The sequence below is a fragment of the Calliphora vicina genome, chromosome 2 (genome assembly GCF_958450345.1).
Source record: "Calliphora vicina chromosome 2, idCalVici1.1, whole genome shotgun sequence".
In the NCBI taxonomy this organism is placed as follows: Eukaryota; Metazoa; Arthropoda; class Insecta; order Diptera; family Calliphoridae; genus Calliphora; species Calliphora vicina.
Genome location: NC_088781.1, coordinates 90,173,810 through 90,189,583, shown reverse-complemented (window position 1 = coordinate 90,189,583; position 15,774 = coordinate 90,173,810). Strand labels below are relative to the sequence as shown.

The 15,774-nt window shown below is 28.1% G+C and overlaps 1 protein-coding gene and 1 long non-coding RNA gene across 2 annotated transcripts; both read left to right on the top strand.

The window, feature by feature from the left end:
* Window positions 1–256: 256 nt before the first annotated feature.
* LOC135951502 (protein trunk-like) lies at window positions 257–1,169 on the top strand. The gene has a single exon (XM_065501162.1). The coding sequence runs from the start codon at window positions 262–264 to the stop codon at window positions 913–915; it is 654 nt and encodes a 217-aa protein (XP_065357234.1). The 5' UTR covers window positions 257–261; the 3' UTR covers window positions 916–1,169.
* An 11,922-nt stretch (window positions 1,170–13,091) lies between these two features.
* On the top strand, window positions 13,092–15,721 carry LOC135952545 (uncharacterized). The gene is made up of 5 exons (XR_010576046.1): window positions 13,092–13,888; window positions 14,842–14,915; window positions 15,217–15,271; window positions 15,325–15,383; window positions 15,651–15,721. It is a non-coding gene; the product is annotated as an uncharacterized LOC135952545 (long non-coding RNA).
* Window positions 15,722–15,774: the final 53 nt, after the last annotated feature.

Below are 15,774 nucleotides of genomic sequence, written 5' to 3'. Positions count from 1 at the left end.
AAGTGAACTGTCAAAGTTGGATTTTACAATTGCAAAGCGTGCCGTTGCGTTATTTCGGTATGCTGCATACAAATTGTATGGACATGAGAATTTTTGACAACTGGAAAACTCTTTCCGGTTTTATTTAGGCATGCTTGTAAGATAAAAATAAAACAGCTGATTCGTTACGGAACGTACGTGGTAACTCTGCTTGAAAGTAATTAGTACTCAGAAAAGAAGTAAGTATTGAGTATTGAATACTTTTTTATTCAAATAGAGCAGATGAAGTATATTTTATATTGGTACTTGCTAATGGAATTTGTATTTGAAATATCTATGGATTATTGTAAACAATTATCAACAAAATCTCTTACGAAAATTCATGGACAGGCGTTTAATCCACGTTATATGAGCATCGATCCTCCATCCTCTAATCACGATGCTGGCAGCAAACGGTCATCTTACGAAATCCCATTTTATGCTGATAAAGACGTTGTGTCTGTTGGTGATTTTCCAGCTTGGGAAACAGATCATGTAATATTTTATGAGAAGAAACAAGAGACAGCTTTAAAACATAAGAGCATACGCATTAGAAATATTTTCAATGAACGCACGTTTCCAAAGTCTGATGTTTTCAAAACTCGACCATGGGAATGCCCCTCTAAAATTGCATGGTTAGATTTAGGCTTACAATATTTTCCAAGATATATCCGCTCTGTTGAATGCATTTCAAAGAAATGTTGGTATGGTCATTTTAACTGCAAGGCTAAATCGTTTACAATTAAAATTTTGAAAAGAAAAAATGGGTCATGTATTCGAATAAGTGAAAAATTGCTTATGGTTACATTAGAAGAATTCGATGCGGATTACACTGAATTATGGGTATGGGAGGAGATTTCAATAAATTTTTGTTGTGATTGCGTCATGCTGCGTTGAAAAATGAATATACATTTAATCGTTGGCATGAATGAAGTACCAACCACCATCATAATATACCAGAAGTAAAAAGTAACAAAAGTGAAAAAATTTTCAGATGTGTTGCTATATTGTCAAAAACAAATTTAAAATGCTTGAAAGTATTCTTTCGAATTACAGACTTTATATTTGCACCTTACTTTGCGCTATTTTATGCATTTAGAACCATTATTATGAAATTATTTAATAAAATCTAACTTAATTTAAAAAAAAAATTATTTTCAACAAATCAACAGAATTGAATTTTTTGCAAAATACAGTGGTCGACATAAGTCTACGTACGACAATTTTTGCCACTTTATTAGAGAAAACCCGGTAAATAAAAAAAAAACCGGTAAAAACACTTGTATTAACAAGGTGAGTGCATAAAATCAGCTGTTGCTTAATTCGCTGTGGTTTTATGTACACTATATGTCAAACTTTGTTTATGTTTACATTTGTTATTGTAAATAACATAGTAATATTTTAATTCGCCTTGATTTTGACATTTACCGTACATTTTAACAAAAACAAATTGCCTGTTGTTTTTGCATTGTTGTATTTGTTGCCGGGACGCACTCACCTTGTTAATACGCCTTGGTTCATTCCATACAACCAAAGTAAATTAATAAAGTAGACTCAGTAGAACAGCTGACTATTTTTTTTTATTCAGTCTGAACTGTCAATTCACTTGTGGTTGTTGTGGCGAAAAATACAACAAGCCCAAAAGCAAAAACAACAACAGGCAACTTTGACAGCTCAGACCTTAAACCAAAATTGCTTGTTGTTTTTGTAAATTTTGTATTTGTTGTAGTACTGTCGCTACCTTATTAATTTACTTTGCATACAACAGTTTAAAAAATTTACACACATTTGTTAAGGCCCAACTATAATATGCATACCAAGGTGCATTTAATAAGGTGCCATCGGCAGCACAGCTGATTATAGAAATAGTACGCACAAATGTCAAACTACATATATAAAAAATATCCGCCCGTACGCCCGTATGTCAAACACTATATATACAAAATAAGTGAATTCGCCTGTATTTATTTCAATTCGCCACTGCTGTCACCTTGTTAAATACGCCTTGATGCATACACTAGCTTAAGTCAGCTTAAGCAAATGTGCGAATACATATAAAACGTATGTGACAAACTATAATGTACTTAAGAGAGTTTCGTCAAGTTTCGTCGAATTTTATTTGCTTAAGCAAAGTGCGAAGCTGGTCGCACATTCCGTACGGAATCAGCTATTTATTTATTTTATACAAAGAAAATAAAGAAATAAATGAAAAGGATGCAGAAAATTTTTATATTTTGATAAAATAATAAGAAATACGTATTTTTTTAATTGCAAGTTGCACATAAATGTTCAAATGGGGCTAAATAGTTTTGAATGCACGTAAGTACATTATAGCCACCTAAAAGTTTCTTTGAATTTCCTTAAGCATTTGACAGACTTTTCGTTCGGTTTTGACATTACCTTAAGCTAGCTTATGCATATTATAGTTGGGCCTTTATGCTCTTTTAAAAACATTTGTTCATTTATCGTTGAGCAAGCGATGAAAACACATGCGGCGGACTATCGTCATTTTTTTCATAAAATTATTAGTCATTGTTGGTTGTTTTTATATGAAGCATAGCAAACACACGCGTTTCAATTACAATTGTACACAAAAAAAAAAAAACAAAGTCAAAAATAAATATAAAATTGAAGAAAATTACGGCCGTAAAATGTATATTTTTTTCTTTTCCTTAATATTTAAATAACATTTATTTAATAAGTTGGTTGTATCTGACATAATTTCTAAATCCAAACTTTTTCATGTTTGTTTTATTTTAAGTATTTGGCATTATGTTTGCTTGGTTTTGCTATTTTTGAACATCACTGCTGTAGACTCTACAGTGTAGAGCAGAGGTTCGCAAAAATAAATCCTCTCACCAACACATTCAATTCTTTATTTTATTCAGTGTACCTACAAACACACAAATACAAAAACTGAAAACATAAAGAAAAAGTCATACACCAGTGCTCATGCGTATTCCTAGTTGTCTCGTTGAGTGGACAACGACTACTAAAACGTAAGAGCATAAGAATACGTGTGATTTGATTCTGCACAATTGTGCTATGGGCTGCGCATTACTGGTGTAGAGTCTGTAGACCAGTGATGTTCAAAAATGAAGATGTATTGGTGAGAGAGCTACCCAGCAAACATAATGTCAAACACTTAAAATAAGAACAAAATAAAGAATGTTTAGATTTAGAATTTTTGCCAGATATAACCAATTTATTAAATGAATGTAATTTAAATTTTAAGGAAATAAAAGAATATACATTATACGGCCGAAATTCTCTCAAATTTTTTTATTTATTTCTGACCTTGTTGTTTTGTGTTCAAGTTTAATTGAAACGCGTGTGTTTGTCTACAGTGTAGACTCTACACTGTCTACAGACTAATGCAACGCTTGACACACCTATTTACTTTTGATTGTATGAGGTAGCATTATTTACAACAATATTCTATATAAAAGGAAGAACTCTTAATAATTCTTTATAACAGAAAAATATATTGAAAAATATTAGCATTCAACAATATTAATTGCACATAGAGCAAAATGTCCATCACTAATCAATTTCAAGATTTTGTTCTGAAATTTTGCTCTATACGTCATTCAGTGTGCTACAAAATGGCACAAAAAACTTGTGTTTTTAAAGATATAGAGCAAAATAGACACGCTTTATCTCAGCAACGAGACGAGATAGACATCCTTAACTCAAAATTGTCAAAATGGCATATTTAGCACTTAAACCCCCGGGCGACGATATGACAATAACAATAAATATACAATCAGTTATTGGTATGTGATTTAAAGTCACAATGAAGCAGTGCACACGAGTTTTTTTTATTATTAAATGTTCGTGTGTATAGGAATTTCTAAATTCCAGGAATAAGATTTTATTATTTTACAAAATAAAACAAAACGTAAAAACTGTACCACTGCCAAATAACACCCAGCAGTTCTAGGAGACAGTACCGAACTAGTGATTTTACCCATCATTTAGGGTGGGTGCTAGTTACTTCAATAGCCACGTGACTAGCCATTTTAACACGGGCATGTCCTAGACAGGGGGTCAATTGTCTCTTTTTGATTACAATGGGACTGTCTAATAGCTGGTCCAAAGTAGGCAACGCATTGGATTCACATACTGGTTACATAGCGTCAGTTACCTTGCTAGTGGTGTAACTGGTTACTTGATCAGCTATTTGACTAGTTATTTTAACACGTGCATGTCCTAAGCAGGGGGTCAATTGACCCTTTTGATTACAATGTGACTATCGGATAGCTGATCGGAAGTAGTCAGCGCTTCTGGTGGGTAAAATGAAGTGCAGTACAAAAGCAAGTTTGAAGTGACTTCAACATAGGTTACTAAGAGACACTAAAGTGACTATTGACTTCATGCTATGTTACGTGGGATATCAGTATACTTAAGCAAAAATAAAAATAAACTAAATACAATGGGACTGTCTAATAGCTGGTCCAAAGTAGGCAACGCATTGGATTCACATACTGGTTACATAGCGTCAGTTACCTTGCTAGTGGTGTAACTGGTTACTTGATCAGCTATTTGACTAGTTATTTTAACACGTGCATGTCCTAAGCAGGGGGTCAATTGACCCTTTTGATTACAATGTGACTATCGGATAGCTGATCGGAAGTAGTCAGCGCTTCTTGTGGGTAAAATGAAGTGCAGTACAAAAGCAAGTTTGAAGTGACTTCAACATAGGTTACTAAGAGACACTAAAGTGACTATTGACTTCATGCTATGTTACGTGGGATATCAGTATACTTAAGCAAAAATAAAAATAAACTGTATGAGAATTATATTAACACAATTTGTAAAACACTAGTTTGTACGAATTACTCAAAAAACTTTTAAAGTGAATACGCTCTAGATTACTTAGAGACAGTTAAGTGACAATTGTATTCACGCTAGATTACTTGGGATGCATAAAGTAACCAATTGTCTTCTCTCTGCACTACAAAGGGCACATACGTGTCAAATGACCAAAATATATAAAATGGAGTCAGCCAAGTGATAAGACATTTGTGACAATTACTGTCTTTAAGGGATACATTGACTACTTGCTTAACTGCTGGGCAGCGAAAAAACACACTTTAGGCCGCACACATTCACACACGTTGAAATACATACATAGACAAATTCATTCATGAAAACAAAAATGATTCGAATAATTTTTGCAAATAGCATTGAAAATGTAAATGTAACATATACGCCATAGACCATTAACATATTATTGTGAACATTTTTATAAATACATATCACTCATTTGCTGCAACAATGTCATAACTCAAAATCCGGGTGTTATGAACTGAGTAATACAAAATATGCGCCGTTCTTTCATATAGTTTTATCAGTTTTAAAAAAAGTCAATTATTTTTTGTATGAGAGCAGCGCACAGTGCTTTGTCCACATATAACGAATGGACAAAAGTAGAAGGAGCTTTCGTAGAGATATGAAATTTGGTACACTAATACCCTTTTGCATTGCTAAATAAAATACAAAATCGGATGAAGGACTTGCCTACCTGACATATATCCTGAATATTAAAAATTACGTTTTAGCTAAAATATTGATTAAAATGTCTCACACATTTTCAGTTTTCTAGAATTTTCTATAATTAAGACAAGGACTCCTTTTACTTCCATATAAGCCTAATTTATATAAAATTCGTTCGACGATTTTATACAAATCGAAATACTATTTTTTGAATATTCTTGAGATAATTCACTTAATTTATCCAATTTTCAATTGGAAAATAAATGGCAATAATTATAAAAGTTATTTATTGGAAATATAAATTTTTTTTAAATAATGTACAAGGGTATATGTATTAGTCTCAAATTTGCTAATTCTAAAAACGGTAAATTAAAAATGCATATTCAGTGATTTTTATTTCTTAATTTATAATTAAGGATTGTTTTTAATTTTATTAATGACATTTATAATAGCACTGTTTACTGAATTTAGTTATACGCGTATTAAAAAAGTTTACTTTTTCAAATAGTTTTGTTTTTTCAAAATGTACATACAGTAGCCCAATAAAGTCTACATACAGGAATTCAAATTAAATTTCCTTCGTTGAAAGCTGCATTTGTAAGTTAAAAGTAATGAAATATATTTGTTTAAAAAATAAATTCATATAAAAAAAATTAAAACAACATCACTTAATTCGGGTTTAGCAACATTTCCTATCACGTCCAAAATTTCACAGTTATTAAGGTAGGGTCAGACTACGCAAATTATTTGACACAAGATGTTTCATGTGTTTGATCAAAACTACATCAAATAATTCATGGGTTGATTTTGTGTTCACACTGTACACATTTATTTGCCATATTTGTTTAATCAAACTATACCGAAATACTATCAAACACACAAAGGGGAAAATATATTTGACTTTTGGTCACATTTATGGTAATATTTGTTCTAAATAATTATTAAATAAAGCTGCAAAACAACTTTAATTTCTTTCATCAATAAAAAAGACATTTCTAGAAAGTAAAATATTACCAGATTTTGCTTTACATTTGAAAGAATTATGAAATTTCAGTACTTTTATTTAAGCGTCAAATATTTTATGTTTCTAGTTTGAACAGAAAATATTTTTGCACTGCAAACAAGAAAACAGCTGAATTTGGTCAAACAAATTTATTTGCCAATATGAAAACATTCTTGTAATGTGACCAATGTGTGACCACTAAACAGCAAATATTTTCCTGCATTTTGGGTATTTTTTTATTTGATCTTGCAATTCATTTGCAAGATCAAACAGCGTCAAATAACAGCTGTTGCATCATGTGTTATCGCAAAAGTAGTGTTGCTATATCTTAAATTAAAAATCGCTAAATAATGAAAACAAATCGCGAAAAGAACACAATCTTGAACAATTTACGGCCATTCTCACAATGTACGATTAAAAGTTAACGTGAACTTTAACCGCAAGTTAGGCTAATTTGAATTTCACAATGTACGATTTATTCTTAATTGACACTATTTAACAACAAAGTTGCTGTTAAATATAACCGAACAAATTTCGCCGGTTAGCATCTTAATTGTAAGAAATATAATAAAAGAACATGGAAAAACATTTATATTTTTGTAATATTTATAATTTTTAAAAGGGTAAAGCGAAGAAAAGTAAATTTTGCACGGGGTGATCCATATACCACCCGGATATTGCACTTACAAACCAAACAACAAATGTGCACTTTTGCTTGTTGGTTTTCAGTAATTGTTGTTCAGTTTGTTCTGTAAATTTTACAGTTAGGTACCGTAATATTTTTGAGTTTTATACGTTTTTTTTTATTATACCACTAAGAAAACACAAATTATTATTTTTTATGACGTCTTTTAGACAATTTTTAATATTTCAATCTTTCATTACATTATTTTTCGTAAACAAATGTATGCATTATTGCCATACTTTCTACTGATTGCTTTGGTTAAGTAATCAAATGATGGTGAAACGTAAATCGGTAACCGTTGGTTAAATGGTCCCCGTTAAACAAACCGACAGTTAGTTAATTTTCCGGTTAAAATGAAATAATCGTACATTGTGAAAATGGCCGTTAATAATATAATTATTAAATGTTTATTTATTAAATTATATTCATTCATAATTGAAATTGAATGGAAATGTAATCATGTTTTATACTTGAAAAATATTTGAAATATTAAATATTTTTCAAACAAAAAACATATGGCTTGAATTTATGTTTCCTTTTTACTGGAGAATGTTATTGAAATAAAGTGTAATACAACTGTAATTCAATTGCTTGACTATAACTCAAGGCTTGAATTACACTTGCTATCAACTTGAATTCCAGTAAAAATGCTTATTGGTTTTTTAATACATATTATTAATCGAACACGACTTTTTCCAAACTTTTTTCATTCAGAATAAGAACATGTTCACAAATATTGTTAAATTTTATGGAAATGTTTACCTTTTTTACATAAATTTTTAATTAATTCCAATTCAATCGCATTATCTAAAAATTTATAATAAAAATTTTTGTATGATACTAAAATCAGAAAAGTGAAAAATGCTATTATGCTATATTCTTCTTCTGCAGTAAAAAAAAATTAAACAGATCATACTGTTTAAGAATTATTTTTTAATTACAATCAATTCATACTATTTATGTATGTATAAAAAAAAAATTTTCTTTGCTTTTAAATGCAATCTGTATAAAATTTCAGTTAATATTCCATATGTACATATGAGCAATTTTAAATTTTGAAAATAGACAAACTCCATGTATAAATAAAAAATAATCAAACATCAGACTATGTTAAATGTATAAAAATATAAATCGCATAAAATTGCAAAAATCGCAACATAGACTTCATATCTTAAATTAGTTTTTCTCCCAGTATGTCATCCTAGGCTGAATGACTTTTTATGTGAAGAAGAAGACTTCATTTATTGATGCAATTATTTAGTGAAAATAATTTAAATAACAAATATTCAAGAAATATTGAATATGTATTTATGTTTAAAAAAAAAATAGTGAATTTGTGTCTTTAATTTAGTACGAAAAATATTTAAATAATCTCCTCTTATTTTTCCGCCATGCTGAGCAAATAATTTTCTATTTTTTTCTATTTGATCAAACAATTATTTTATGAAAGTGTTTGATATAGTGTGACCACACGGCAAATATATTTACAGATTCTTTTTCGCAGCAGTTTGGTCAAACAAAAAGTGAAAAATTAAATTCAATATATGATAACAAAATTCAATAAATCTCTAATAAAATGATTACTTTACAATTCGAAATAAGTGCTTTAACCTTAAAAATATATAATAAGATCAAATTATATATTTTTTAGGTATTTATGTAGCTAGTGGACACACTTTGTTCACATTAAGAAAATATTTTGTTTGCCGACAAATAATTTTGTTTGACTAAAATCATATGTTTTGTGGTTTGCTCTAAATTTTATTTGTGGTCAGATTCAGGCAATGAAATATTTGACGATAAACGTCAAATATTAGCTGTGTGTGACCGTACCTTTAGAATTATTGATTCTGAGCCAAATAACGAAATTTTTTTTTGGTTTTTTGGGCTTTAATGTTCAAAATATTATGAAACATAATAGCCCCGCCCACACAAAAATAGGCATGACCGAGAATAAATTTTTCGTTATTTTACTCAGAATCAATAACTCTAATAACGATGAACTTTTGGGCGTTATTTGAATTGTTTTTTTTGCTAAAATCGACATAAGACATGTATTACTATATGTATATCTCATAAAAAAACTAAAAACTGCTTTAAATTAAAGTAACACAATAATTTTTACTGTATGTAGACTTTCTTGGGCTACTGTACATTACCAATTTTTTCTCTTACAAATTTAAATATTTTTATTATTCTTTTACTTGAAGATACTGAAACCAGCAATCAGTCAAGTCTAAATGTTTTAAAACAACCATATTGATAAAAAAAATATTTTGTAAGAAGTTCAACGATCTTCAATACACTAATTTTACTAAAATGTTGTCAAACAACATCATCACTTATTATTTAAAAATCAATATTAATATCGAGAACAATTATAACAAAATTCCAAAATTATAGAATATTTTTTTTAAGTGACAAAAACCATAAATATTACAAACAATACTTAGCAACTCCAATGAACCAATTATTGAAAATAAAAAAACAGGACAAATTTTTAAAGAAAATTTATTCAAAATTTGAAATACATAATTTGTACAATTGATATTACAATTTAAATGATTTCATTTAATTTTCAATTTGGGATATAATTAACATTTTATACTAAAATTAACCATAATAAGCATTTTTAAAAATAATTTATTTCAAAGATGCGGCAAAAATTCCGTTAATTTTATTTTTATTTTTAATAAATAAATGTATTAACTATAAAAAGCAATAACAAAAAAATACTACATTTTACACACTTTGTTTATATTTTCCACCAAAGTGAGATATTTTTTAATTTTTTATATGCATTTTTTAAAGCTATGTAAAAACATTCTAAGAGTGAAATTTCACAACAAATTGTTTTTTGGTAACTGAACGTATACATAGTTATTTAAAATATTAAACCAAAAATTATTTTTTTAAAAACCTAATTTTTTATAATATTTTTTGCAAATCTATCTTCAAAAGCACTTTCGTTTCCCTGAAAAATTTTCTGACTTTAGAGCCTTCTCTCAATAATAAATATGGTCATATCAAAATAATTTTTGGATACGTATATTAGTTGTCTTCTTAGATTTCAAATTATGTATATCTTATTAAAATTTGGAAGAAACATTTATTTTCGACTTTTGTCTATAGAACAGAGTACTGTGCAGCGTTGCCACAAAGAAAATATTTTTCCTACCAACATACACTCTAAAACCTACCAAATTCTGTCCTATCCTACCAAAAATTTAATTTTAAATAAATATAAGCATTTGATTACACAGGGCAACAAACTCATTTTTGTTTGATTGTCATAATGCAATAAATCTGAACAATTTCTGCCGATTTAGATTTTTCATGGTTTTTATAAAAAAAAAATTGGATATTTGTACTGACCAGGAATCGAAAATGAAAATAAACCAACAGAATCATCTGTTGTGTTGTCGGTGTTACCAGATGTTGGCGGCGCTGGTATGATGGCGTATGCCAGGCTGAGGCTCGCCGGAGGGGGTGGTTCTTGCCAACACTGGTACCATTATTCTGGCGTACAAAAAAATACATACCAGCATTTATGGGAAGTAAAAAAATTGAAGGAACCCGAAGTAAGTGATGATTTCAAAACAACACACAAACTCAATATAACGATTTCTGTCAAAACTAATCATCATGTCGGCTGATGGACTGCCGACATATTGTTCCCACCCACAGGACCCTACTGTTCTTTTGCATGGCAACTTAGTGGGTTCAGTAGTTGCCCCTAACTAACCCTACACACACACCACTAGATTATATTACCCCAATCTCTTACCTTTTACTTTATTCTTCCATTTTTTTAAATAATTCAAAAACTTTCAATTTGTTTCATCAACATTATAAAATTCATTTTATTTAAAGTTTAATTTAGTGTCAATTTAAAATTCATACAACTACTTATTAGGTAAGTAAAAGAATTATTAATTTTTAAATTTTTTTTTTTAAAAGCTTTTAAACAGGTAAGTTTAATTTTCTTTCTATTTATAAAAAACAACGTATTTATAATTACATAAATTTTCTTTCTATTCTTTCAGGTTTATTTTTTTGTTTTATTAAATTTTTTTGTTTTAGATCTAACTCTTGTTTATACCTTAAATGCCCAATTCGTGGCTTAAATTAATTAAAGGACCCTACTAAAATGAGCTCATCTTTTTATTGTCCCTACGTTTTTTCTTCACAAAATTTAATAAGGATTAATTAAGAAGGTAAATTAAGCAGTTAAACCTAATAACTAACCGTAAAATAAAATCAAAAAAATTTATATATATGTGTACGTATTCTTTTTTTTTTTTGTTTGTTTTACAGATACCTGAGACTGTTTATGCTGATGAGGGTTGCTGAGGTGCTTCTGTTGGATGATGATGAATGATGCTGACCACGCCGATGATGAAAAACGGATGAATGATGGAGGATGACCAGACTATGTAGGGGAAACCAAGGTGATGGCGGATGAATGAGATGTCTTCTGATAACTGGAGAAATTGGCGGATGATTTTATTAAGGATGATGGATGGTGTATACTCTGGTGGATAGAGTTGATGTGGGCGTTGAAAATGACGGGTAAAGTTGATGGATGGAGGATATGGGGCGGATGGTGAATTTGGCGGAAGTGGCTGGCGAAAATGGCGGTTTTTTTTAATTTTTAGCTTTCAGTTTTTATTCTTGGCTTTAGTTTTACTTTTTACTTTTCATTCAGTTTTTTTTTTTTTTGGTTCATTTAGTTTTAGTTTTAAATTTTATTTTAGCTTTAACTTTATTTATATATATAAATTTAGCTTTTAGTTTTATTTTAATTTAGTTTCCTTTTGACTTATTTAAGTTTTCGTTCTATTTTTATTTAGTTTTTAGATTTGTTTTTAGGCTTTAGTTTCATTTTAACTCAGTCTCTAGGTTTATTTTAATTTAGTCTTAGTTTATTTTAGTTTTAAGTTTTATTTAGCATTTACTTTCGAATTTTGGCTTATTTCAACTTTTAGTTTTTATATTTATTTAACTTTAGTATTAGCTTTTGCTTTAGATTTCAGTTTTTTTATATTTTTAGGCTTTTATTTCAGTTTAATTTTAGGTTCTTTTCTTTATTTTTAATTTCTTTTCTTTATTTTAATTTCTTTATTTTAATTTCTTTTCTTTATTTTTAAGTTCTTTTCCTTAACTTTAGGTTCTTTTATTTATTTTTAGGTTCTTTTCTTTATTTTAAGTTCTTTTATTTAATTTTTGAGTTCTTTTCTTTTCTTTAATTTTAATTTCTTTTCTTTATTTTTAATGAATTGTTTTTTTTTGTACATTTAATTTAAATAATAAAATGATTCACAAAATTTCTCACAAATTTGTTATTTTTATTCAACGGTGCGCCACTTAACCACTTACCAAACCAATCCAATCGCAAAGAGATGGATCCACAGGTCACACACCAGCTCATCACCTCGGTGTCATATTCTTTGTTCCAGGCAAAATAGATTGTCAGCAATCTACTTTGCCTGGCGCCTGTATTTTGTTTGTTTTTATTTACTCCGTTCTAGTCTGTTTCCTTTTTTGTATCTGTCAAAAACTCTTTGACATCTGTCATCATTTTCCGCGTTGCCAACCTCTTCTCATACATCCACAGGGTGCACACGACAAACCCAACCATTCCTGTAATCCATTTATGGATACAGAATGGGAGGGAAAAATAAGCACCTTAAATTCTATGCATTACCCTAATTTTAAAAGTTTTCTGGGATTTTGGGTATTTCTCAAATTCCCAAAACAGAAAATTGCAATCTGGTAACTCTAATATGAAACTCACCACGATTGATAAATACAATACTGCATAAATTTTTCTATCATGTGGCAACTCCCAACCGATCAGCTTGAATGAAAAAACCGAACGGGAGGAGGAGGAATAGAAAAACCATGATAAAAATATAGAAGGTAGTTTCAATCAAAATTTTTTTTTTCAAATAAGGTTTTTTGAAGTTTCCTTATTTTGTGAGCATTATAAAAAGCGTTGCCACATTCCTAAAAATGATTTTTATTTTAGAGACATTTTTTACAAAAAATGTGTAATTTATAATTTAGTATTTAAATAAAAATGTATTAAGTATGTTGTGTTGGAAGTTAATGATTCAATTCCTAACATTCGCTATATAATTTGGGCTACCTGACAAAGAATTTTCATTAAATTTTAAAAAAAATTAATTTAAACGTTCCAAAAGGCTTAAAAAACTGGTGTTTGGTTTGTATAATCCACCCTCTGACAAGTTTTACATACATCCAGCCACTGTTGTCGTTTGTTTGTTAGGTATTTGGTATTTTCGCAGTTGGGGAAAATGCAACTCATGTTTGTTAAATCTTAAAATAATGTTCACAAATTAGCTTTGAAATATTTGAAAATGAAAATCTTACCTTTGATCCCAATTTGATAGTAAATATTTTTCATATTTTTTTTAATATTCTTCAAATTAATGAAAATTATGTATTAATTTTTTCACAAACTTCAAAGAATATATGGGAAAATTTTTAATTAATATGGTATTACTATTTTAACGAAAACGTCAAAATCCTTAAGCATGTCAGACGTAGAATTTTAAAAAATAAAGAGAGAATGAAACTACCTTCTATTTTTCTACTATGAGAAAAACTACGCATGTGTAAATGCGTAATTAATTTTTCAATGGCGGTGATCAAAGATGGTAAGTCGTATGTTTATGTAATGAATTTTTTTTATTTATTAATGAATTTTATAAGATTAAATGAAAATTTTTAGGCAAAATATAGACAGATATTAATTAAATTATTTTTTTTTTTAAAAAAAAATAAATAATATGAAATTAAATGAATTTACAGTGATGATTAAAAGTGAGAAAAAATAAAAAAATTTTAAAATAGTGTAAATATGAAATTTAAAGTGATCGTAAAAAGCAAGTGAATTAAAAAATTTTATTTACACTGAAAAACAAAAGTGGTATGACAAAAATTAAATTTTAATAATTTAAGTAAAAAAACTTGGTGTGAAAACATAAAAAAATTTTATTACAGTGAAAATCAAAACTAATAAAAATTAATAATATTTTGAAGTAAAAGTGAATTATTAAGCAAATTTTCGAGAATTAATATTACAGTGGATAACAAAAGTGTTAACAATCTAAAAGTGATTATTGTGCAGTGTCTTCTTTTAATTAGTTCAAAATAAGTTAGAAAATCAAAAATACTTGAATTTAAGATTTTACAGTGTAACTTAAAAGTGATGTGACTAAAAATAACAAAGTGCAAAAATAAAAATTACATTTATGTAAAATCTCAAAGTAAATAAAAAAAATATATTTTACAGTGAATATCAAAAAAAATAAAAAGTTATTTGAAATTTTTGTTTTTTATAAAACCAATTTTACCAAAAGCCATAAATGTGATGTTAGTAACCAAATGTGTAAAATTAAAACTAACAAGGAATTTGACTTCATAAATTTTCTAACAATTTTTTACTAATATATTTCATTTAAAATTCATTTTATATGTTGAGAAAAATTTATTGAAGCAAATAAAGTGATAAAAAAAATATAAAGACTATATATCTATAAAAAAAATTTACACAAAATAATATTAGCAAATTACTAAAATTTTTGTATTTTACTTTTCTTTCTTTCAGATTCTTATCCTTATATTCAAGGGGAAAAGAAAAATTGCTGAAATTACCGGATTCCAGGAAATATCAAAGAAAATGTAAGTAAACAGTTTTTTATAGTCTCTAAAAGTAACTTTTAGGCAAATTGAAAAGAGAGACAAGGACTAAGTCCACCAAAAGCTAATAGTCTTTGGCGGGAAATACCCCTTGTTTCTCTCTGAAAAATGTAAAAAAATAATAATATATATGTCTGTATGTATATGAAATATAAAAGGTAAAATATTCTAAAAGTCGAATACTAAAATAAATAGTAGAAATTCAAAAATCAACTTTTAGAATTTTTAATTTTAAAATTTTGTTAATTTTTGAAATAAATAACGATTTTCCTTTTATTTACAGGCTTTGAATATTTCATTTGAAGTGCCAAAGGAAAAAGGAGTTTGTTGTACTAAAGGTAAACACTCTGTATATATTTATACTTTAAACTTATTATTTTCTCTTTTACAGGTCATACCAATTCATGGATCTCATACAACTTCATTTTGAGAAGAGGGAAATAAATAAAAGTAAGTATGTATATATAAAAATTTAAATTTCAAAAGTAATGTATTATATATAAGAATATAATTAAAAATATATAATAAAATAAAGTATTTATAATGAGTCTAATTTGTCTAAAATTAGTCTCATTCATAGAGGTTTTTATATCTCTGGCGAGTAGTACCGCCTGTAATTCTCCGCAAAATTGTAAATAAATTCAATAGTTATTAAACTTTCCATACATTATAATTCTTTGTGGTTATAAAATATAAAAATTTTGAACATTTTCACAGGTTATGGGAATTAGAATAGCTAGAACCAAAAAATTTTGGCACCAACCAAAGTGAAAGTCTTGACGACTGGCAAGTATAAAATATTAAATATTTATCGAATTACAATCATATATCAGCATATATA